General features: G+C 36.2%; 1 protein-coding gene across 1 annotated transcript in view; it reads right to left on the bottom strand.

Moving 5' to 3' along the window:
* The window catches only part of TMC1 (transmembrane channel like 1), a 55,099-nt gene that overhangs the window by 11,907 nt on the left and 16,787 nt on the right, over positions 1–26,405 (bottom strand). Inside the window, exons 5-11 of the mRNA XM_071730576.1 lie at positions 22,491–22,581; positions 21,151–21,232; positions 17,365–17,471; positions 16,030–16,128; positions 10,457–10,599; positions 8,310–8,454; positions 6,336–6,530 (exon numbers count right to left, since the gene is read on the bottom strand). Coding sequence (XP_071586677.1) covers positions 6,336–6,530; positions 8,310–8,454; positions 10,457–10,599; positions 16,030–16,128; positions 17,365–17,471; positions 21,151–21,232; positions 22,491–22,581 — 862 coding nt within the window. The remainder of the gene's footprint in view (positions 1–6,335; positions 6,531–8,309; positions 8,455–10,456; positions 10,600–16,029; positions 16,129–17,364; positions 17,472–21,150; positions 21,233–22,490; positions 22,582–26,405) is intronic.

Genomic DNA, 26,405 nt, shown 5'->3' with positions numbered 1-26,405 from the left:
AAAGAAAGGGATTAAAAGTCAGTTGTAATCTACTGAAGATATGAGATATTTTATTAATTTTGCATTTCACTTAGACCTTCAAAAATAATCAGATGTTAGTAATTCATTGTAGAACCTACATTTTAACCATTTTACCACTGGAGAACTTAGCAAAACCTATTTCCAGTACTGGTTTATGCTACATTTGTACCATGTTACCAATAGACACATAAATGCTTTCCTACAAAAATCTTTAACTCAATTAAATTTCTCTTGGATCTTAACCAAAGTTATTTCTAGATGTCACAAAATGATAGAATATGTTGAGTCAGAAGGGATCATTGAGTCCATAAGGATCACTGAGTCCAGCTCCCTCCTCCATGCAGGACTGTCTAGGACTAAGACATGTGACAGAGCATTATCCAGATTGAAATCTGACAGATTTGGTGCCATGACCAGTGCCTGTCCCTGCAGAGCCTGTCCAGTGATCAGCCACTCTCTCTCCAAACGTCCCTTAACACAGCTTCATTCCATTTCCTCATGTTCTGTCAGTGGTGCCCAGAGAGAGAAGATCAGTACCTCCCCCTCCACCGCCTCCCATGAGGAACTTGTAGATGACCATGAGGCCAACCCTCACCCTTCTCTTCTCCAAGCTGGACAAACCAAGTAACCTTATCAGCTCCTTGTAAGTCTTGCCCCAGAGACCTTTCAACATCTTTATTGCCCTTCTTTGCACACCCTCTAATAGTTTGATGTCTGTCCTGTGCTGAGGCACACAAAACTGTACACAGTACTCAAGTTTGGGCAGAACCAGTGCAGCATAGAGTGGGACAATCACCTCCCTCGCCGTGCTGGCTCTGTTGTGCTTGATGCACCCCAGGACACAGTTGGCCCTTTTGGCTGCAAGGACACACTTTTGACTCATATTCATCTTGCCACCAACCCAGATCCCCAGGATCTCTTTCCACAGGGCTGCTCTCCTCTCCCCAGATTTGTTCATACAACAAGGATAACCCTATCTTAGGTGGAGAATCTGGCACTTGCTTTTGCTGAATTTCATGCAATTGTTGACACCCCTCCTCTCTAGTCAATATAAGAGCTCATGGCCTCATTACATAACCAAATTCAAATCAGCCCTGCTTCTTTCTCCCTGATTTTCTTAGAAGACATGAGTAAGATTAACTTATTTATCTTAGCAGTATGGAAACAGAAAATGCTTACTGAAAATAACCTGAGAAAACCAGGTAACTGTCTTGAATACAGCATAGCTTATAAATTCTACAGACAAGAGAGGCATTCTAACATTCCTAAGAGATTGCTGAAAATTATTTCAGATCTACTTGAACCTATTGGTCCTAATTCATTGTGTCAGCCAAAATTAAAAAAAAAATAAAAATGAAAAGGTTTAAGAGTGAGGTTATTAAATTTCAATTTAAAATAAAATGCCATTAAAAATAGTATGCTTTTAAGGGGCTAAAAATAAAAAAACAAGAAATGGAAAAACATTGTCTCCATCTGACTCCCAAACATTGTGTGAAAAAGGAAAGATGTTTATTTGAGATAAAATAACTAGTTACAATAATTTATTTATTCACAAAAAACTTAATTGTTCACCAAACTCTAGTTTTCCACTTGCTCTGAAACTAACATTTCTCAGTCATGCTGGAATACATTTTGATTGAACGACTATAAAATTTAACACATATCTAACTTCCTGCTACCAAGAGATTTAGGACCACTTTTTCTTCTCAGATATAATATGGCAGCAAAAGGTATTATGCCAAAAAAAAAAGATTCATCCACTTACAAATATATATATTCCCACTCTTAAGATGTTTCATCCATGATAATGGTGTTCTTAATAAAAATAAATAAATTGCTTTATTTTCACAGTTGGTTTTTTTTCTGTTCTTGGTTTTTAGTGCATTCTGGAGCTAATTATTGAATTTTGTAGTTGTATGCAATTAGTAGCGCTTTCTGTGTTACTTATAGGAAATATGTAGATTATTTTGTAGGTTATTTCTAACTGGGATTACCTTATTAAAATATTAGGAAGTCACTCTTACCTTATAACACTCAAAAATAAACAATCAACCAGAAAACTTGTGGCTATTGACTCTTGAAGCACTTGCATTTGAAATTAGGCAGAATTTATGTTTTAATCTCCTGCCATCTTTAACTTATTGCATTAGCAGCTGTGTTGAGTTGTATTCATTAATACTTTGAAAAAAATTTCCTCTTATGACAACTGTGGATATTTCTATTTTTTTGGTACTTTTAGATGGTGGTAAGTTGTTGGTGACCAAAATACTGGTTAGATTTTTCTTCATAATGAACTTTGTAACCTTTTTCATCTTAAATTCTTTAAAGTATCTAACATATTTTGTAGCACATATTGTCTCAGTCACCATTAAATCAAAGAAGTTATGGTCAAAATGGCCCTAGATGGCAAAGCTGCAGGGTCACCTGCAGCCAACACAACCAATCATGAATTCTAAGCATTCAAACTTATGGTAATATCCTCTCTGTCAACAAAATTGTTCAGTACTGTTGTGATGCTGCTGAATTTCATATCAGCATCCTCACTGTCTCTGGTGTTGAGTATTTTCCTGTGGAAACAATTTCAAGGGCCAAATGTGTGCATAAGAGGAGATGTCCTGGGTCACACCAAATTATGGCCTAGCCCAGTAGATACCCAAGGATGACCAAAAACATATATGAATAATAAGTCCTAGACTCCAACTATATTGTCTGGTTACTTGTTCAGTCAGGTAACCTCTAGATGGTTTCTCTTTGCCTTAACTTCCTTCAAACAGATGTAAATTTCAGCATTCATAGCCAAAGCTGGCTTCTGCTCAACTCATTTGATGTACCTTCATTCTTTTATTGGAATACATAAAAAATATGTATTTTGCTAGAAAAGATATGTTCTGGACTCTTCAGGAGAATATTTATCCCCATCTCAAGAGAATTTCTCATTCTGGAGATAAGATGAAGAGTAAAGTGAAGTATAGAAACTCACAAAGTGAAAAGTGAGAAATTATCAAAACCAAAAATGTGATGTTTTACTGAGGCAAAGGTAGCACACTCAGTTTTCGAAAGTCAAAACCCTATGATGGGTTCTATATGATAAAAGCATAAATATTCCATATATTTTCATGGATACCATATTATTATAATTTTAGTTTCTTATAAGTAATTTTGCTGAACAAAGAAATCAGCCATTGAATTGTCTGTTAAATTTTAGCTACTTTAATATGGTTTGATTTCAGAAAGCATTTGATTTATATTCAGGACTTCTTATTCACTTGAAGTTCCAGTGCTGGGTCAGATTTTCTTCCACTTTTTAATTAAGGACAGTTTCACCACCCTGTGTGATTTAAAAATTGTAGAATTATATGCCAGAAGAGGGGCAGCATGCCAGCATACAGACATGGAAGAGTTATTGTTGACAGATGATGTGGTCTTATATTCACTGTCTCCTGAGTGAATCTCAAAAGTCCAGTCTGCTTGACTGAGATAGAAATTTCCCTAAGAAATGAACAATGAAGTCTCTGGATGACACTCTGAAAACTGTATTGCTGCTTACACAAGCTTTTCCAGCTGTTGGGAATCTGGTGAAAAATACTAATACTGCAATCACATCTAAACACCAGCCCCCCAGCATAACAAATTGTGCCAAAGCAACATTAAATATTGAACACAGATTTTTTTCTTGGTTAAATGTTAATTAAGAGCAACTAGTCTAGCTAAAATAAATCATAGCTTCCACCAAAATAAGTCAGTTTCCACTAATAATTATTGCATTAGTCAGAGGTCTATCTAACTCCTGCTGCAGGAAGCGCTAATAAAGATTTATTTTTCTAGTAAATACGGAACAGATCTTAAAAAATAAATAAGAATTAGAAATTCTATTTCATACTAATAAAGCTGCCTGATGATTTCTACAATCAAATAGAACATTAACAGTTCATTTACTTCAGAGTAAATGTAGTGCACATCCACAACTAGGAGCATTGAGGTAAATAGCAAAATATTTTTGGCTAAAGATCTATGGGATTTTTACAGCTTGCATGATCTAAAATTTTAAAGCTATACTTTTTTTGGCTGGAAAAAAATAATGTGTAAAATTCTAGTTCAGAGAAATCAGTCTGTCTCCACATAAGTTTTCTCTGCTTTTAAGTAGCTTTATTTTTAAGGAGTACAGAAATCTATTTGAGAAAATAGAGTACTTCAGTACTTGAGTTCCATGGTCATATTTCCTTCTATCTCTGCAAAATATCTTCTATCAAATGAGAAAAATCAATTTTGTTTAGCAATTTTAATCCAATTCAGGCTTCCAAGGGAATAAGTGGCATTATTCTCCATTTTGCTAAAATTTCCACAGTCATGGGGAAATTTTCACATGATTAAGAATAATTATTTATCTATGATTAACCATCAGGCCACAGCCATGAATGAGGAGTATCAGCAAAGTCTGATGAAATCCCTCACCAGTCCCAATATGCTTGCTTCCATTAATTTTCTGCTCTCTGTGATTCACTAGACAGTTTTCTCCAAACTATGATCTGACAGAACTAGGTATTGCTCATATGAAGAGAAAGTTTAAAAACTTACAACATTATGACAGAGAAAGACAGACAGGGAGAAAAGGTTTCATTCACAAAGTCACCAGTGACACTTTGTGAGCTTCATGAATAGATTATATGAAGTGTATTTACCCCGGATTACTCCAAGGGCACCATAAGTATATGTAAAATTTTTTTAAAACCCTTAATACATCCAATGTAATGAAAATAAATTTCTTACAGAAGGAGTTTAATATTTTTATGAAGAATGTTAATTTTTATATACTATTGCTTGAACTGTAAGAGCTGCACTGCATTGGCTCTGAGTAGTACAATAAGTGTCGGGTTTTTGCCTGATCAAATCTCAATACACTTTTAAATTATTCTAACATAAGAGAGCTTGATCTAGATAATAAGAAAAATGCTTAAATGGCTGTTACAAAGACAAATGTATCTAATTAAATATTCATATCCAGTTAAGGGCAATATTTTGTATGCCACAAATATGTTTATTACCTGCCCAAAGGAAAAAATCTTTAGCTGACTAATGGCAATATTGCTTTATCTCATCTCTTTTAGAGACACACCTACTTCAGATCTTAGTTCAATGTTTCCTTAGAAGTATTTTTTTGTAAAGCATATAAAAGAAAAGTAATTACTGTAAACATGCATATGTTTAACAACTTTCCAGATTGCAGCATAATCTAATATAGCAGCTTTCAGTAGCAAAGTTCTTGTTAGTTCAAATCTGTTACCACACCGTTAAACTGAGACACAGATTAATTCCTTCTGAACTGTTTTCATCTGCTAGTCTGTTGACATATTTCCAGCTCGTGTTGCTTTAACCCAAGAAGTCACAGTGCATGGCTTTTCCTTCCCAACAGATCTAAATGATCTAACTTTATTAAGTAACTTAACCCAATCTCAACAACCTCACTTTTCTGGGTTCCAGCCCTGGATTTTTTTATGTTATTTTCTCTGTCAGGTTTTGGTGTTGAAAATTAGGGATTGGTTTTCCTTTTTCCACTGTGTCTAGCAATTTTTTTGCCTTACTTTAAATCAGGCATCTACTTTATACTCCATCTGAGGTGAACCTTAAGTAACAAACAGCTAGTTTTATCACATACACAACAGTGTATTTGCTAAGAAAAAAAATCTGCCCAGGATTTCATACAGTAACACTGACCTCAGGGGCTTACAGCACACTGTTTCAGCAAACATTATCACTTTCATTAGGCATTTCTATCAGGCAGGGCTGTACCTGCTCTAGGAGAAAGCAAATTAAACAAACAAACAAAAAAAATGCTATTGGGCTCTTGGACTGGTCAGTTGCAACTGGAATGCATGAGTTCTGACTTATTGATATACTGTAATTGTATCCATGAAGCCCCAGATTACTCTGGGTGTGCCCATGCAGCAGCCACTTTGCTTGACCCAGTCTCAGGAAAAAAGCAACATGAGAGCAGGCACCTTGAGGAGATCTTCTGAGTCAAGGGAGTGGCTGAAAAACAATCCTAAGAGCACAGAGGGGTAAAGTAAAGGTGTTGAATCAAAACTAAACACAAAGGGACATTTGGGGGAAAAAAAAGAAAAAAGAGGAAAAAAAAAAAGATAATTTTAATTAAGCAGGAAGAAAAGATACAAGATCAGCTCTTTTCTTAGGCATTTACCACACACGCTGTTGAGTACTTAAATTTTCAGGAAAAAAAAAAAAAAAAAAAAAGAACATGCATAGTGCAGAAACAGAGTTCCAAACCACATCTATTTTAGAAATGTAATAGCACAAACTTCATTTCTTTCCCACCACCCGTAGTTCTCCAGGCCTTCCAGGGCAAATTTCTGGGATCTTCGGACAACAAAAAAGATGAGGTAGCCACTCCCAGCAAGTGTGCAGAGGGCTAGGAAGTTAGCAAGAACCCTCAGGAATCGGGTCAAGTGAATATTTTCCTCTTTTCGGCTTTCCTGCTCCTCCAATATCGATTCCTGCACTTGTTAAAAAGAAAATAATTTTATGAATACTTTAATGGTCAAGACTCCACATTACTTCCCCAGTTCTTATAAGTCAGTTTAATAAATTACAAAGATGTAAAGATGTAATTACAAAGATGTAATTACAAAGATGTAATTAATTACAAAAATGTAATTAATTACAAAGATGTAAATGCATCCCTGGGCACCGTTTTTGAGCTGAGCTTAAATTGTCTCATGAAATCTGGTTGCGACTGTGGCAGACCCTGGGTGTTTGGCTCCCAGGAGTTCAATTTTATTCTGCTGAGGGTGTCCCCACTGAGTCTTGAGATGCTTGTACTAATGTGCCAAAAAAGGATACAGCACATTCTGGGAGTTTGCAAGGTGTTTGAGGCTGAATGGCCCAGAATGATAAATTTGTGACCAGTTGCCAGAAACAAAATTGTCACTTTTTAAAGATGGGCATTTGTGAGAAAAGAACAAAAAGTTTTATTCTGAAAGTCAGAAATTTGGAAGGAATTAAAAGAGTCTATGTGTAGGAATCCCAGAAAAGGCAACTAGTGCACAGTTCAGGCTGCAGAATAAAATGTTTGCTTCACATTTACCCTTGGCCAGCACTGAGAGTTACTAAGATTCTTTTGTAGCTATAATATCCAGCTCCTGGTTTTCCAGATAAAAAAGCTTTTGTTCTGAAGTGTCCTCTTTAAAAGGAAGTTTGGTTAGAGCTTCTCCCTTTGGTATGGAGATCAGCTGCTCACAATGGAACCTGAACTCCTGCATTGTAATAAATACTCTTAATGGTTCTTTTCTTATAACTTTAATTTGTTATATAAATGAAAGGAGATCACAACTTTTGAGAAAAACTCCCATGACCTCACCTAAGCCAATACATCAACCTTTCTCTCCGGGATTCCTTAAGCATTTTCAAAGATCACAGAGAAGCTTCATGAGTTTATTTCTCAAAAATAAGTCTGTGTCTCACCTGATTTTTATTCCTCTCCAAACAGCTTTCAGCAACTGACCTTTGTAGACGGTCAGGGAAAGCTCACACAGTTTCAGTGCTTTCAGTCAGTATTTCTTCAATATTTGTTTTCCTGGGATCTTTTATTTCTATTGATTTTGAGTGCTGTTATTTTTTGTGCCCACAGTTGGGAGAGTGAGCAGAATATGGTGTTATATTTTCATAACAACACTGCAGAAAGTAAGGGTGCTGAGTGAGACAGGGCAGCTGGTGCTTGGTCCTCCAGCTCCAATGTTATGTGTTGTCACTGTGACTTCAAGTCTAGCAACTTGCTCATTTCCACTCATCACAACTTTTCAGTATATTCCCTGTTCATTATTACACTGAAAATTAAATATTCCTTTCAATGCTGCACTGGTGTGTTCCAGTCACCCCAGAATAGAGGCACATTTAACAGATAGAATATATCTCCTTCACTGTTTTCACAGCGGTGTTTTAAAAAGACGTTTTTCAGGGAAGCACCATAGAAATAGGAAGCCATCAGAGTTTAGAAAAAGATTATATTTATCGTAGAATATTTTCTCTAAAACCAATCCTGCAGTAACTGAGAACACAAAAAATGCCATTAGGGGTTGAGGTTTTTCTCCAAACTCAACAAGAAAAAAATTAAGATGGCAAGGGACAAAAAACAGATGCGAATTGTTCAGTGCTGTCCAATTCTAGTTTAAACTACTAGACCCCAGGCACAGCTAATAGTTGACTTGAGTTCTGTCTGATTCACGCCCATGTGAAAGACAAGTAAAATTACCTCTCCTTAGTGAGCTCTATTTTACCTTAAAGCTTGTTGTGATGGAGGCAAACTTGTTATCTGCTGTTTCAGGATTCCCAATCAAGTAGTCCCAGCTTGTGAACATTTTCCAGCTGAAACTAAAAGAATTATCATCCCCACCACCATCTTCATTTGCATTCTTTGCCATTCTATAAAAGCCAGAAAGACAAGGGGAGACTTGTTATAACTAGTTCTGCTACGTGAGCACGACTTTTTAATTGTTCCTTAATTCTAATATTGCTCTGAAAAAAAATCTGGAAAGTTCTGCCTGAAATGAGAGAGAAGGATGAATTTTTCATATTCTGATGAGAAAGAATGAATTTATTTCATTAACACCCTGGAGCAATTCTGCAGGATAAGAAACTCAATTACAAAAATACAAAGAAGATTTTTCAAACAGAAAGCTGCAGATTTTCTAATTTCTGTGTTTCAAAGTGTTATCATTTGTGCAATAATAGTGGTCTTGCTTCTGCATTGGTAAAGGCAACTCCTATTTTAAGGTTCACTAACAGCAGAATAATGTTATTAGTATCAATACATTTTACATGCCACATTTTAAAAAGTCCAGTAAAAGTCCTCCTATATCTAGGAAGAGAATAGTAAATAAATAATATAGAAAATACCTCTGAGCTGTCATAAAGTGACACCACAGTTGGGTGGGTGGAGTTTTTTTAATTGTTCACATACAGAAGGATCAGAGATTTTAGAATCATAGAATCACCATGGCTGTAAAGGATCTTCAAGATCATCAAGTCCAACTGTCAGTCATACAACACCTTAACCTATAAATCATCCCCTGAAGCACCACAGAACTGAACACAGTATTCCAGGTGCAGCCTCACCAGTGCCAGGCACAGGGGGACAACCACTTCCTTATCCTGTTGGCCACACTAGTGCTGATACAAGCCAGGATGCTGTTGTCCTTCTTGGCCTCCTGGGCACACTGATGGCTCATGTTCAGCCAGCTGTCAACCCACACTCCTAAGTCCTTTTCCACCAGGAAATTTACATAAAACAATGTATTATTTGAGAAACAGACCATGAATCAATGTAGTGCTTGTGCAAATGAAAAACACTGGCTTCAGCACAATACAGTGGAAGGTTAACTGCATTTTTCTCTATATTTTTGTCTATATTGTCTGCATTTTTGTCTATATTCACAAATGTCCTTGAGTATTGACCTGCAAAGTGAAGTTTTTTTACCCTGGGCATCTTTAAAGCCACCACTATAGATAACTATTACTGTGGTAGGTGGTCACAATACTTGACTCAAGAGTATTAGGAAATGTATTCATTAGTGACCTATCTCCTTCAAAACTGTCAGAATAACTACACTTTGTTCAAAAAGTGAATTTGATGATGAAATAATATTTTGGGTTTTTTTAAATATTGATCCTAAGACAAAATTCAGGTCCAGAATTTGAGAGCCAAAAGGCCAATTATCATCAGTTATATTGCCCAGGCCCTGTTTCACATACCCCTATGCTTTCTACTGTTAAAAGTTATGGGTTTTCATTATATGAAGCATAGTTTTCACACTGCTGGGGATTATTTTCCATTCTGCATGAATGGAAAAATTAAACCCTTTCCATTAAACCCTTACCATTTCCAGTAGCATTAATTCTTCTACATCACTGGACAAATGTAACCTAAACCCTGTAATCTTCCTGATAATCATTTACTGCTGACTGTAAGATAACACACAGGAATTATTTGCCATCTGTGCCTGTCTTTCTTGTCTTCTTCTTTCTTCAAAGATTTTAACTTACAAAAGGTATTATTAAAGGTAGAACAAGTGAATTTCCTAGATGTTACCTGACATTACACTAGATGCAGAGTATTATGAAAAGGTGGGCTGACAGGTCTTGTCTCTTAGTTTTCATTTTTCACTTTGAAGTTGCAGGAAAGAAATGATCTGTTACTTCAGGATAGATTTTTCCCACTTCCACAACATGGCCACACAGCTGCTGGCTAGAAAACAGCTATATAAATACAGTCTGAAGGTATCCTACATGACTTTGACCTTGCACTTGATCTTGCATCGTCCTGTCCTTATGATTATCATATTTTTAAAAAGACAGTCTCAGTGAAAAACAGAGTTACTATCTGCCTTTTTGAGTGCATTTTATTCCAGAGCCAAGGAGAACTTACGTTCGAATAACAATCATAAAGCTGTAGCCAATAGTTCCAACTCCAACAAGAAAATACGAAAGAGGCATCCTGAACTTGAGCCATCCAATAGTCCTCTGGTTGTTGTAATAACCATAAAAGAGTACAGAATACTGTGCAAAGCCCTGAAATGTCAAAAAAAAAAAATATAATGTTACATCTGTTAAATATACACATGATGAAAAATAGTATCAGTAACAATGTCTTGAAACACTCATTTCAGTCCAATCAAAGCAGTTGCAAGCATCAGTAGAATAGGTCTCACAGGAAAGAAAAACCTGTGGTTGCATTTAAAAAGAAGATTTTAGTACAGTTTTCAAACGTCTTACCTTTCAAATTCTCCATTCAGAGTCAAAACATTTTCATTCATATGCTTTTAGTTGCAAAGACAATAACATTTTGATTCACAAAATTTGCTTTACAAATTACTTCCAGATAGAATGCCAGACTTAAAACTTACTTTTCATATTTCTATAGTTTATTTGCCTAGCATATTTAATATAAAAATCTCACAAGCCTTCTCTGTCTGACAATGTTGTCTGTTGTTCATTGCATGATTATTCAATATGCATGAACCAATAGTTAGCTGTATTTTATAGACTATTATTGAGCATTCAGGGGTTTTTAACATTAGGCTGTAAAAGGTGCAATGAAAGCATGCCTTCTTTCTCAGCAATTCAAAATGGATCTCCTTGTCCAAATATCTTACTGAGAACTACCCTCTCTTGTATGGGTCTGCTGATCTTGCCAAATAATTTTCTAGTTCATGATTAACTGTAAGCAATTCCTAGTATTAAAATAACCCAAATAGCTAAAGCTTCCTGATAGTCATCGGGTTAGAGAAAGAACTGATGTCCTAGAAGACTCTATCAGGAGCCTCTACAAGGACAGATCAGCACATGCACAGCACTGGCAAGGCTCTGGTAGATGTAGTCATTTAAAGTCAAATAGAGTATTTGATCATGAAACTAGTGAATAGACCATGGCTTATTTTGACACTTATACAGTAAGATGAGGGTATTGTGATTTAAAAGTCCATTTACTTCCTTTTTCTGTTTCAGTTGCTCATTTACTTAAAATAAAAAACATCTTTCTCATATTTATAGTAGTGCAAAACACATTTTTAATCTATCGTATCTCTTACAATATATGAAATGAGTCAGTGTTATCTGGAAAACTTAATGCACAATTCTAAGCCGAAAATGAAATATGTGAAATGTGTGAAACGAAATGTGTGAAATGAATATGTGATAAACAGAAATATTACTCCAATTTTTGATTTGGTAACCCACATAACTCATTTTTCACCATATCAAACTAGGTTTGAGACATGCTCACACAGGACAGGCATTATGTACTTCTATGATAAGGGAAAGACTGTGTAGAACATATTTATTACTAATATTATAATAATGATAATAATGATAATAATAATGATAATGATAATGATAATGATAATGATAATGATAATGATAATGATAATAATAATAATAATATAATAATAATAATAATAATAATAATAATAATAATAATAATAATAAATAATAGTAATAATAATAATAATTTACACCAGTCAGGACACATTTCAAATTCCATAGCATGTCTTTTGCATTGCTTTGCTCATTAATACATTCTATACTTTCATTTTAGGCCAGATTTCAATACAGCCTAGTGACGTTCTGTCGGGCCTTTTGGATCTCTCAGACTATTAAAATGTTATTTAAGTCACTGTGTTCAGCAGAGTCAGAGTTCATTTCTCACACATTTTGTGTAATTTAGCATGTTGTTGCCTGGGCTTTGCCTGCTGCATTTCAACATAAGTCTTAAAAAATCTTCAGCTGTGTAAAGGCAAGCATGCATAGAAGGTTTCTTTCACTCATTTCTGAGCTTAAAACAGAAGCGGGGTGAGATAAGAATACTGGTCAAGTCCAAGAATGCAAAAAACAACCTGACCTAATTAATCTCCTCTTTACTGTCTTAATGATTGGTAGGGTTTGGAGATTCTTTTTGGACGAACTAATGTTTGTTGATGTGTGTTCACTTATTTGTAACTTCCTTTGAACCAAAAGAGAACTACTAGTAAATGAAAGCTACTGTTACCTGTGCTGTTTTCTCACAATTGTCCTTGTCTTCAGGGATTATTTGTCTCAAGAAAATGCTTTTTGCCCTTAACTCTTTCACTAATCTATTCTGTGTTTATTACCTTTGCATTTGCTTTCTGTGTTAATTGTTACTCTGCTATTTACTATACCATCATTTTCAGGGCTAGCAGATCCTGTCATTGTCAGTTCTTACAGAATCACAGAACTGCCATGGTTGATAACGACCACTAAGATCAGTGTGTCCAACCTTCAATATTCCCTCCCAATAAGGTAAGTAAAATGCATATATCAGTCTGTATCACTATGCCCACTAAAGCATATCCTGAAGTGCCTCATCTACATGGATTTTAAATACTCCCAGGGACTGGTGATGCTACCACTTACCTGGGCAGTCCATTCCAATGCCTGACTAGTCTCTCAGTAAATAAATTCTTCCTAATATCTAGTCTAAACCTCCCCTGGTACAACTTCAGGCCACTTTGTCTGGTCCTATCATTATTCACTTGAGAGAAGAGGCCAGCACCCACCTTGCTATAACCTCCTTTCAGGTAGTTGTAGAGAGTGATAAGGTCTCCTCACAGCCTCCTCTTCTCCAAACCAAACATTCCCAGTTCCCTCAGCCTCTCTTCAGAGGAATTGCTCTCCAGACCCTTCAGCAGTTTGGTTGCTGTCCTGGTTTGAGAAGACCAGGACAGAAAACCTGCCTAGGACACCTCCAGCAGCTGCAAGACTGTTGCTGCTACTCAGCTCCTGCTACTACCACTCTTCCTTGTTTCCACACCAGAGAAGGACAGCATTTACCAAGACAAGTCACCTCTGCCTTCTCAAGGCTTTTCAACTTTCAAAGTCTCAAGTTTAAAAGTTTCAACTTTAAAGTCTCTCTCCCTTATTCCCTTCTTCCCTCTGGAAAGGAAGTGGGGACAACAGAGAGAGTCTGTCACTGCCCATTCACTTTCCAAACCATGACACTTTCCTCCCCCCCTTTCTTCTTGCAAGCATGTAACAAAAAAGAGCATATAATTAAAAATGGAGATTATTTTTGGCTCTTTGAGAAGGTAACAGTAGGACACTACTGATGAAACAGCCACCTGGAGGAGCCGGGGCTTTCATTACCATGCACTGCTTAGAAGCCAAGGGAAAGTTGCCCTTCTCTGAACTCATTCCATCACCTCAGTGTCTGTCTTGTAGTGAGGGGCCCAGAACTGGACACAGCACTCGAGGTGCAGCCTCACCAGTGCTGAGTACAGGGGCACAATGACTTCCTTCATCCTGCTGGCCACACTATTGCTGATACAGGCCAGGATGCTGTTGGCCTTCTTGGCCACCTGGGCACACTGCAGCCTCATCTTCAACCAGCTGTCAACTCACAGCCCCAGATCCATTTCTTCGAGGCAGCTCACAGGAAACAACGTAGTATTTGAAAAACAGTAAGGTATTTCTCATGCAAGTGAGAAATAGTATCTTCATTCATTTTTTCTTTTGTATATTTATTTTAAAACCTTGATTTCCATTTTCTGTCTAAAGCTCTTCTAATCTTTATTCTGCAAGCTACTATGCTTTCTTTTTTTCCACTAGCTAACTTATGTGGGTTTTTTTCATTTTAGATTGTTGTCATTGTTATTTAACTTTCGAACTACAAGCCTACATATGTTCTTCCTGTAACTCTGATACAAAGCTCCTGATTAACTGAATGTAATGCCATTTTATGCCGAAATCGTTGCAAAAAGTTACATATGTGGCTTTTAAAATGGATCTTTAATTTTGTCCATCACTTTATGTGGCAAAGTAAATCACAATTAATCTATTCAATTCACATACTTTTATAGTCAAAAGACAAATACTGCAATTTCTAGGTATTACTTATTTTCTTTAAATTCAGTTGTATACAGTTAATTAGCCTGAAAGATTGGCTTGTAAATGAGAAATGGGTATATCCAGAGTTCTTTTGATTTTATGTAGGTTTACAACCTGATTCTTCCTCCACTGGTAGCTGAAAAGTGAATATAGACCAAGGAGCTAAATAAAGGATAAAAATGTCACAAGATTAGGGATCTCTCCACACCTTAACCATACTAGAAATTACAGTACCAGTAAGCATAGACACTGTACCCTTTTGTTTTTGTTTTGTGAAGAGAGATCAGATCTGACTACCTGTTGGGGCAGGGTCAGGTATCTGCCAGTGCAGCTCCTGGCATTTCCTGTGTCAACTCCTCAGCCTACACAATTCTTCCTTGCTTGGGCCAAACATACATGTAGAGGCCACTTGCAGGTGAGTCATTCTGCACGTAGCTGGGGAACCAGAGCTGTAAACTGGAGGAACCTGCACCTGAGTTTGTTCTTCCAGGAAACATGTCTGCTTCCAACAATATATTCATGCTTGCTGTTGCTAAAACAAATCCAGTGCTAAAAGATACATATATGCATAACTCTAAAAAGGTCTTTGTACTTCTTGCAGAAAGAACACAGTGCATCAGATTGAGGATAAATCACACTTAGTTCCACGGGTGCTGGTTCCATCAACCTGAAGGAAATCTTTAAATAGATGGCTGCACCCTTTTGCAGGTGACAAGTTCCTTTTTATGATGGGGAGAAACCTGACAGTTAAATTTATCATCATCTGATTTTTTGCAAAGTTGTATCATCTTTATATAAAGAATATATGAGCACTATATAAAGAATACATATACGGGAACATGACGTGCAAAATTAGGTAAAACTGTTGTGAAAGAAAGAAGAAAGAAGAAAAGAAAGAAAGAAGAAAAAGAAAAAAAAAAAAAAAAAAGAAGAAGAAAAAAACAAGGAAAAAGAAGAAAGAAAGAAAAAAAAGAAGAAAAAGAAAGAATTAAAAATAGTATGACGTTTAGGAAAGTACCATTGCTTATCAGTAGAGAAAGTATAGCTCTTCAGGTTATACTGGGTATCACATCAGGAGCAGAGAATAAAGACATGTTTCTCACTTCAGCTAAAATACCTGCATAAGGCAGAGAAAAACTAAAAATGTCATTCTTTTTTGTAGAAAAAGCCTACAGTGCATATTATCGTAATATCTTTTATTTTTTCTAATTCACAGTGGATCTTCACATTTCTTAATCATATAAAACTCCTTAGTCACATAAAAAAGAGGACCAAACAGAGGACCAAATTCTCCCATAAGTAAAGGAAAGGCAGGAGCCATCACATGCCTCCAGCTTTGAAACTTTTTCTCACATGTCTTTGGATCGCTGCATACACTGAAATGTGCATGTGGACATTAAGCTTCTTTTATATGTATTATGTGAAGGAAACATCTCTGCACAGAACTTGTGGAAAAAAATGTAAGTCAATTATATTGCCATTTTGTCCTGAAGAATTTCATATTAAATAACTGAATGTTCATTAATGAAAAAAAACAAAACCAAACCAAACAATAATAATCAGAGAGTAATGTCCAGTATTGCAAGTTCATGCACTTACACTAAAATCCCAGAGAGTAGCAAAGTTCATAGCAGTTGCTTCTTCAGCTCTTGGAACAGTTTTTCTAGGTAAAGAGCCATATGGCTTCCCCATCAAAGCCTAGAACCAAAAACAAGGACAGCAATTTACGTTTTAAACCAAGATACCAGCAAAAGGAGGGAAAAGTGATTTATTTCTTAGAATGACTTGATTTATGCTCCTTAATTCCTTGGTTAGGACGACCAAGTTCTCTAATTCTTTTCATTGCTCCTTATATAAGTCATTGAAACTATGCTTAAAGTATGCAATAATAGTGGTTTTGAAATTCAAACTTATGTTCCACTAGTATCAATGACTTGTCAAGCCTCTTACATCCAAAGGCAACACAGAAGCCCAAATTCCTCTGATGAGTGGTGTTTGTCCTATAGACAAGAACAGATTTATTTTTCTTGCATTATGCATTTTACCTTTTTTTTTTTTTTTTTTTTTAACTGAAAAGTATGGGAAGATGCTAGGAATTCAGTTTTTAGATTCTGATAATCCCATGACTGCTGGTGAGATGCTTGCTCAGCCACACAATATGTCCTCACTAAAAAATGTTGGGCTATTTTCCCTCTTTTGGCTTCAGAGAACGTGAAATTTGCTACAAAACTGCTGGTGGAAGTTTCTACCTGACTCTTTCCAAATGCTTACTAGAAGATAAGAGATGTAAGACAGTGAAATCAGGGATACAGCACAATACTTTAAATTCCATATAAACCCTCATTTTAGGAAAACAACACGCTGGATCAAAGGAACTGGGGAAATATTACATTTCACAGAAGTTATTTCTGCCTGAATTACATCTTTTCTGAGCAGAATTTTTGAAAGTGATGCTGCTCACAGTGCCAAACATGAGAGGACTCTCTCATGACTTTACAGCCCTGTTACCCCTTATCATCATCATCTGGGTATTAAGGCAACCTGAAAGGATCCATGATCTCTCAGAGGCCTGGAACATATCTTTTTATCATCATGCACATTTTAGTCAAGATACTCAACTTGAAGACTTCTTCGTCTCAGTTCTTTCCTTAGTTCTCCTTACCAAAAAATAGAAGTTTTCCCAGACAATGAGAAAACCCTTTCAGGACACAACCCTATGTACATTAATCAGTCATGACTATTTCAAGACATCTTCTTCTGTAGAGAATACTGTCTACACAAAGACTACATCTTTACACCCTTAGTACACCTTAATGCTTTTAAATGGAGCATAAAGAGTTAACAGATATATTTAAAGGTCCAGTCCTAAAAAATCTCACTGTAAAAACAAACATTCACATAACAGTTCTTGATGATAATTGAAAAGATTCCCACCTCAGGGACCATTACAAGTCCGAAGGTCAGCCCAAAGAGAATCATGTTTATTCCATACATCCATCGCAAGAATATGAAATAAGATGCCACTGATGAGCCAAAGTGACCTATGAAAACATGATATATGAAAAAAAGGCAGGTAATTAAGTCCTCTTATATTATTTTCCTTAGGATGAAGTTGCTCAATAATTATTTAAAATACATAAAAGCAGGGGATGTTTTCATTTTCTTTATTACCATAATTTGAATAACTTTTTTCCAGATAATGTATACTATCATTCATTGACCTGGCAGAGAAGACAGAAACAAAAAGTATTAACATGTTATTTATAAAGAGCATTTAGCATCATGTAAAGTCTGGGATATTTATTCATATAAAATCCCCCAGCAGTGGAATTAAAAAATAACACCTTTTTTTTTTTTTTTTTTTTTTTCCTGATGTGGATTTTACATATTCTAAACAAATTAAGCCAGCACTAGACCAGTTTTAACAGGAAACAGCACAGAATTATCTGGTGGGGTTAGTATTTCTAAGGGCACAGAGTACTTGTAAGTTCTGTTTTTGGAGCACCCACTGGAGTTACTCACTAGGGAAAAACAAAAAGAGCTTTCCTTACTTTGATATTTCTGTGTCCCACCTGCTCCCAGGTGTGGGAGTTGTCCCAACACCAGATACATAGATGAAGCCTTGGACTCCACCTACTCTAGACCCCTGACCTAGATCTTTTACCAGGCAGGAGAGGCTGCAGGGGAAGCAGCAAGCACTAGGGGTCTGATTTGCACAGCACTCTGCATGTCAGGCCAAATAGCAGTAAAAGGTTTAATTCAGCCCCAGCTTGCTGCAGGACTGCCCTGCTGGAGGTAAGACAGATGACAGTCATTTTGCCCATGTGTCAGAGCTAGCAAAATGCCAGATTTCAGTTGTTACCAATCCTCCACAGGAAGAAAATTGACCATTTAACAGATTTTTTTTTTTTTTTTCACACCCAGCGTAGTTAAGGAGCCTTGTGCATGGTGCATTCAGATGGCAAATACTAAGAAGTAAATCTCTCTGTGGGCTCACTGGAGGGGCACCTGTGGGCTCACTTGCAAAGGGACTCTTGTCTGAGCAGTTGAAGTCTCAGGTGGTGTCTGTGTGATTCTCCAAATGGTGTATGAATATTCAGTCAGCAGTTTCTACTTAACAGAACTGAGCCAGCCCATTTTGCATCGTCAGGTTTCTGAGAGTAGCCCAAACAAGCCAACGTTAATTATCACAGTTTGCTGCCATTTGCTGCCATGTAGACAGTGCTCCCTCCAGTTTCCTTTATGCAACCATGATTTGCCATGAGACTGCAGCCATAACATGACTAAAGAACTCACCACAGACAATGCTGTCCAACAACTGTATCTTTTAAAATATTGGTCCTGGTGTTCAAGCCCACTGACCGACCATTTAGTTCAATCACTCCTCAGTAATTTTGTTGGTGGACTGAAGGATGCAGTCATTATATGCAACATGTTTCATATGCCTATAAGGTTCTCAGAGGTGTTCAATGTGCTGCATTTGACAAGTCTAATGTGAAATCCTAAATAACTAAAGATATTTTTCTGTCAAATTCTTTATAAGCACTATCAGGCACATCCCATTCATTATCTAATGCCACATGGTTAAGTCAGTAGTTTTACTGACATTTTACATGGGGCTGAAATGAGCCTGAGAAGTCAAAGCCATTGGTTCTGTGGGTTAAGGAGGAACCAGATTCTCACTCTCTTGGACTTATTTGGAAACTCAGTTTCCCTTGGAGAGTTGTTTCTGATGCTTCTTTAACACAACTGCACATCTGGAGAGAAAAATTCCTCGAAATCACGCAGACAAGCTCAAAGCTGACTGCTGAAAAGGTGGCTGCTGCTCCACTATGCTCTGTATTTGATCTCTAATTGAATCTGGACATTTCTAGTAGAGTTTGATATAAAAAATGGTTTTAAATGTTATCCCATACTGACTATACTAGCCTAAAGTATGGAGAAGGCAGTGCAATCCTTGACTTAGCACGAACAGTTTAACCATTTATTAAATGCCATGAAATAGAGAACTCTTTCCTTTTTTACTAAACTTGGTACCACATGAACAGTGTAGTACTAGTGTAGTACTTGTCCAATCTATGTATAAATTCAGATGACAGTTAGGTCTCTAGAAAACATTGAGCAGCAGTTTTTTGCTGTCTGTGACTCAATAGTACCTTCATCTCTACTCTTCCCTCATATATAGACTTTTTTGCATTTTGTTTTCTCTTCTCCCAAATCTCCATTTTTTTCCTGGGACTTGTTTTATCAGCATCATCATTAATATAACCTTAATCTTAGTACTACAAATACACTAATGTGAGGTACATGCTGAGTGCTGCTTCTTAGCTTTACCAGAATCAAAAAATTGTGCCTTAGAATAATTTTCTTTAGCAATATTTCAGAGCTGTTGCTCTTGCAAGGAATTGCAAGTTGCTTTACCAATATGCTCAACAGCACAAAAAAAAAAAAAAAAAAAAATTCATAGAAGAGTAAACAACACAGTATTACCAATTGATATTATGAAAGGTACAATTTCACTGTGATTTTGGGACCTTCCAGATAGCAGCATAAATGTTGCTCATTTCAAAAAAACAAAAACAAAACAAAAACAAACAAACAGACAAACAAAAAATAAAAACAAGACTGGAAAAATTACCCTGTTCTGATTTTACAAGGAAAGTAATGTCTGTTGGAAATTATTACTAGCAGAACAGCTTGTTCCAGGACTACTTTGTTATGGAAACATTGCAGAACATTGCTCCCACAAATCCTTTAGAAATTTTTATGTGTCCTGTCCCGTACAAGACCATGTACATCTTGCTTCTGAGTTTGACTTTAACCACACATATGCAGCAGCTTCTTTCTAATTTCCACCTCTAGTGAATAATCTTTTTAGCAGTCTGTATACCATATGCTTAAGGACAGTATATAAACTTGACTCAACGTTATTTTGCAGTCAAACATTCCACAAAACTAACACTTTGTCATTTTTCTCTTATTCTGCTGTTCTGTGTACTGCCTTTTGATGCAACACACAGCATCTTCCAGGGGCAACTTCTATAAAATCAGTTTCTATTGCACTTCTGTCTGCATTCCATTAATGCAGAGCCTCTGATGCTCTCTCAGGTGCCCGTGCAGTTAAGCCAAATCTCCTTCAAAGAGAGGACGTAGTCTACATTCCTCACTGGAACTGAAACACAAAACTAATTTGTATCAAAAACCTGCTCTCAAACATACTTGTAGTCCTAACTACACTGTTTTGCTTATCTTTATGCCTAATATATGTAGACATCCAAGACCACTATTGTTTTTTCTGTATCGTATTATAATATTGAAAATGAGAGAAATAATGCCAAAAATCCCCCTGTTGTAAGACTACGGATGGCGAAAAAAACATCAGAGAAATAATTATAGTATAAATACAGACAAAATAAAGTGAAGGTAGACAGTATCTTGTTCCTAATTTCACTTTTGCAGTATTAACTTCAACCCTGGCTCCTGAACTGTTACTTGTGTATTGAGGATTTTTAACATTAAGGTAACTAACACTCTCTCAAGTAAATTGTCAATGAGTTATAATTTCAAGCTCAATAAATATTAATGAGAAATACTCATTGGTTTTATGCTACATATTTAATACAGACATGTATTCCTAAAGTATCAGGAAGTAATTTATCATTTTCTGCATGCAGCAGGAATATGATACTAGATACTTCATTACCTTGCATAAGTACTTACTTTCAATCTCCTTAATTTTCATTTCCCAGGGTATGCAGGCTGTCTTAAAATTCTCAAAATCTCTTTGAAATTTCATCCATTTCTGAAAAGAGTCACAGATAAAAAAACCCCACAATCATCTCAGTGCCTAGATTGTCAATTTCCCCTTGATCTAATACAACTGCTTAATTATCCAGAGTATCCTATGGTAGAGCCCACTGCAACAGAAGCACTAGATTATGAAAAACTGGTTTTTTGTTTGTTCTGTTTTTGTCTCCTACTGACTTTGTGGAAAGTCTCTAAATTCTTCCACAAGAAGAATGATTAATTGGTCCCTACCTTTCATACTAGTCCCTCTTTTTTTCAGATTTTTTTCTGATAAATTAATTTGTATTTCGTTTACTATTATAAAATAAGTTCTGCAGTTCAAGCTGTGTCATTTAATGAAAATTACACTACCCAGTAGTTTGTCTGTTTGACAGCTTCTGTAATTGACCTGCCTTTGCCTAACTGAGTTTGAAAACCTATTATTTTTTTGTGAACATTAATGCTTATGAGATACAAGATGTAATTACACAACTGCTTGCAGAAAATTCAGTCTAAGACTGACAGCAAGTAGTCCTGCCAAACATCCTTAGCATGATTCTACATCAGCATTTTAGTCTGGGGTAAGTATGATCTTGAAGTGAATCTCCCAAATCATCCCAATTTACCACACCTTCATTTGCACTACAAAGTGCTGTAAGAGCATAAAACTGAGTCAGAAGTTGTACTTGAGGAATGTACTTGAGATGCGTGCCAGTCCACATTCACTTCTACTGGGAGCCTAGTCCTTGGGACCAAACAGAACTTAGCCCAGAGAGAGATCTGCTAGAATGCACACTGTGTGGACACTGGTTCCTCAACAACCACTCTTAGGCCTTTCACTCACAATCCTACGAGGTTATCTTGCTTCCTATGATATATGTGGCCCTAGAGCCTTGGCTCAGCAGAAATGCCTCCAATAATTTTACCGTGAGGCAAAAAGACAGTATTTGATCCTTCACAGAAGGCTGTCTCAAGGAAAAGATGAAGCTTTGGATTTAATCACAGAAAAACCCAATCTACGTCAATAGAAATTAATTTTCACAAGTTTCACAAGCTATTGTAAACTCTTGCAAAACGGTTGATTTTCTTCTTGATGAAGTCTCAGCCAAACTGAGCTTGCATGGGAAACCTTTTCATACAAGAGCAGCAGAAATAAAGTGCTAAAATGCAAAGAAAAACAAGGAACTCTGTTTTGGAAGATGGACACATAGGGCAATAATTTGCAGAAGTCTCCTTACTTGGATTATGGGAAGTTATTGAAACAATAAATTTACCTTGGTCATCATCACTTTGTATGCATAGAATTTTTTTCCTTTGCCTTTTCCAAGGGCACCTTCAAACTTTTCCACAAAAAGCTGGGCTTCCCTGGAAAATGAGAGTAAAATAGAGATGCAGATGACACTAAGACAAACATGATATTTTGTCTATGATAGTAATTTAAATTTTTAGGTTTTAATTCCTTATAGATTTTTGTATAATTTTGTTCCTTTAGTATATTTAGAACGAAGAGGTCTAATATTTTCTATTCCACAGAAGACTAACCAACAGAACTAGCAACTTCACACGTCCACCCTAACCCAAGTGTATTTGAAGCTCTGACATCTGTCTACATCCATTTAATGCTATCAAACATTTTTAGTCACTGTGACTTTTTTTTGCAGTTCACCTGCTGCCTGTTTGTGCCATTTACAAACTTACTCCTTCTGATTCCACTTAATACAAACTCTTGTCCAGCTCCCTCAGGGAAATTTATTTTCATGTTTTATTTTGGAGATGTTCATACATTAGAGCCTTGGTTCCACTCTATTTACTCAAGACTATATTTAATTCAGATCTTTTTCTGCACATTTCATCTCTAACTGTAATATTTTTTGAATAATTTCTTAGAAGTGTAGCTTCTGTGGTACACAAAAGAATAAAATTTTGCTCATAAAAGACATAGAAGTTAAATAAAATTCTTCTGATACAAATATGAAAGAAATATTCTTAAATTGTTCTAAAAAGGCATCATGTCCAAGGATTAAAATAATAACCAGAATAGATCAAGATCATAACATGTATTTCCTCCATTTCATCTAACTTGCATTTATAAATAACAGTTTGAAGTGTGTTTTAATTAAGAAAATGTGCCCTAGAGGCCAGGTGTCCTGATCTATACCACCGGAAAACAGAGAAAGAATTTTATCATTGCACTAGATGACTGCAAACTGTATATTGTATCAAGCACCTACAGAAAAGGCAGATTACTGGGAAAATGTTAATTTTGACATACATCTCTCCAGAACCATTACAGATTAGTTCACTGATCAAAATTAATTATCATGCTTGTATTTTCTGCTCATATATTTTATGTAAACTAGAAAAAATTTTCTGCTAAAGCACAAAATCTGATAATGGCTTTAGCAGAACAGGGGTGCAGCTGCAATAAAGGATATCAAGACATTTAAAGGATTTGAAGCAATTTTTAACAGCAGATGGCTTCTTCCTCATAAACTCAGCAGCCAGTGCTGGAGCTGCACCATAAAAGGAGCCAGGATCAATAAACTGAACTTGTACCAACCTCCCAAGTGAGCATATCACATTTTGGACTTCCGCAGAAAACCTTATACCACCACTTCTACCACTAGGTAGTTCAAATATTGGAGCTTTGTCATGAAAAATTACTGAAATCAAAACCTACAAAACTGTAGAATATCTGTGCTTTCAGTCACTAATTACATGCATTTATGCAGCATAATATGAAGATTTCAAAAAATAATTCAGTTTTACTTTTTTTTTTACAGTAAGCTAAGTTAAAATTTTAATGAGTGAATTGAAAATAATCGTTAGCATATAAAAGTTCATCCATGGAGGATATGAACATATATTACATCCAAAGGTGAATAGAAAATTTCTTCAAACAAGTTCTGCTATACAATTAGCTAAATCAAAATAAAAAGGAACATTCCACATTGAAAATCATACAAAATGATTATTTTAAAACCTTAATCCAACCCTTCTGTTCACTTGTTTGAAATATATTTTTACAATATTTTCTACCAAAAATAGTCTTTCTTGCCTCTGTCTACCTTCTGGACTCTCCATCAAGTAAACCTTCATGTTAGACTGTTAGCAGAATTTAAGCTTTTTTTTTTCTCTGGGACAAAAAACCCCATAGCTTTTTGAAGGTAGTGATCTGGATCTCAGGTTAAATGCTGCTTCCTCTCCTGAATGCTTCTCTAGGTTTTACTTTCTAGCAGCTGAAGTTTCCTTTCTCCTTGCACTCCTTCTTCCCCAAAACTTCCCCACTCAAGTGTGTGCTGGGTACAGAAGTGATATAAACTGCCCCTAAGTGTTTCTGCTTTGTAATCTCTTTTTTTTAACATTTTCACTCCATTGGCCTGCACTGGACTAAGTACCACATTGTAGCACAAACAAACTAGATGATGATCTGATACCAGTTAAACTTCCTGCTGTATGGGAAGTTTAGTTTAGCAGCCGAGTTACACATGCAACAGTGAAACACAAAACCAGTTGGATCCATGCATGCATAATATTTGTAAAGATACTTCCATGTTTCATTAAAAAACTATGAAGCAACTCCTGTCTTTTTTCTAGATGCTGTTTTTCTGTACTTACAAATTTGTTGTATATACCTGGAAAAAATCAACTAAGTGGTTTACAGTATCATTTCAGTTTTCCCTTTACCCTGTGTTTGCATTCAAGGACATGGAGGTCCTAGGCAAGTTTAGAGAAGGGCAATGAAGCTAGAGAAGGGTCTGGAGAACAAGTCTTATGAAGATCTTCTGAGGAACTGGGGCTGTTTAGCACTGGCAAAAGGTGACTGAGGGGAAACCTTATTGCAGCCTTATCGGTTGTGGTGAGGTGGGTGTTTATCTCTTCTCCAAAGTTATGAGTTAGGATAAGAGGAAACAGCCTCCAGTTGTGCCAGAGAAGGCTTAGCTTGGAGATTAAGTAACATTTGTTCATTAAAAGGTCTGCCAACTGTTGGAACAGGCTCTCCAGGAAAGTTCTGGAGTCACCTGGAAATATGTTAAAGACATGTAGATGTGGTACCCAGCAACACGGTAGGTTTGGAAGTGTTAGGTTAATAGTTGGATTCAATGATCTTAAGGGTAATTTCCAACCTGAACTATTCCAGAATTCCATTATTCTATTATGATGATGATGATGTTTGTTTGTTTGTTTGTTTGTTTGTTTTTTATTATTATTATGCAGTGGAAAAATATTTCTTTAAAAAAATATATATTTTGTGAAAGTCTTCTTTCACTTTTGGAATACATGAAATCAAAGTACCTTTCACATTCTGCAAGTATGTCTTAACTTTTGGTCTGGGTCAGATTTTACCATTAACAATCCAAACAGTATTTTCATACCACTGATTTTGAGACCCTTCAGTCTTATAAGGGAATCCCACCACATGCAAATATACAGAGTAGTTATTAAGTGCCCTACAGGAGCTTATCTTTTAGCTACATCCATTAACATCTCCACAACTTAAAGATCTTATTTAATTGGTACTTAAAAGCAAGTCTCAATAACAACTAGATTCTATGAAAAATTCCCACCACAGTTTTAAGAAAATACATAAAAAGCAAATTCAGTGCAGAAGCAGAGCTTGCAATAGGACCTTTGAGTAACAAAGCAGAAATATGTGTGCAATTATGTGCAAGGAAGTAATACAGAAACCATAACTACCAGACAATGCCAGAGCCATCAAACAGAATGTTTTCCTCCTCCCCCTCAACTTTTTTCCCTCACGATCTCTGCAGTAGGTTAGTTCCACTGGGTTACTCTGACCTCTGTGATTTGTGGTTAAGGAGATGTTTCCCTGAACTCTGCTTAAGCTTCCTGGCTTCAAAATTTCAGCAACAACTTGGCACCTTTCAGTCAAGGAACAGGCTCACAATGTCTGTAACATATGGTCTATTTTGTTAAATATAATCCAATATATTATTTAATTCAGGTTTCTACCCGGATGTCTAAAAAGTACCCCACTGAAAGACTTCTCTTTGTACATTCCTGCAGACTTCTGCCACACTTTGTGCTGCACTTCATTTCTTTTGTGGTAATAATAAAATGTGAGTACACAAAGAACAATTAAGCAATAAAAAGTAGCCCCAAACCCAAATAACCCTTTTAGAAACCACAACAAGAACCAAAACCACATACATATAAATATGTGTGCC

The sequence above is a fragment of the Heliangelus exortis genome, chromosome Z (genome assembly GCF_036169615.1).
Source record: "Heliangelus exortis chromosome Z, bHelExo1.hap1, whole genome shotgun sequence".
In the NCBI taxonomy this organism is placed as follows: Eukaryota; Metazoa; Chordata; class Aves; order Apodiformes; family Trochilidae; genus Heliangelus; species Heliangelus exortis.
The sequence above is the reverse complement of the archived record's forward strand: the minus strand, read 5'-3'. Positions and strand labels throughout refer to the sequence as shown.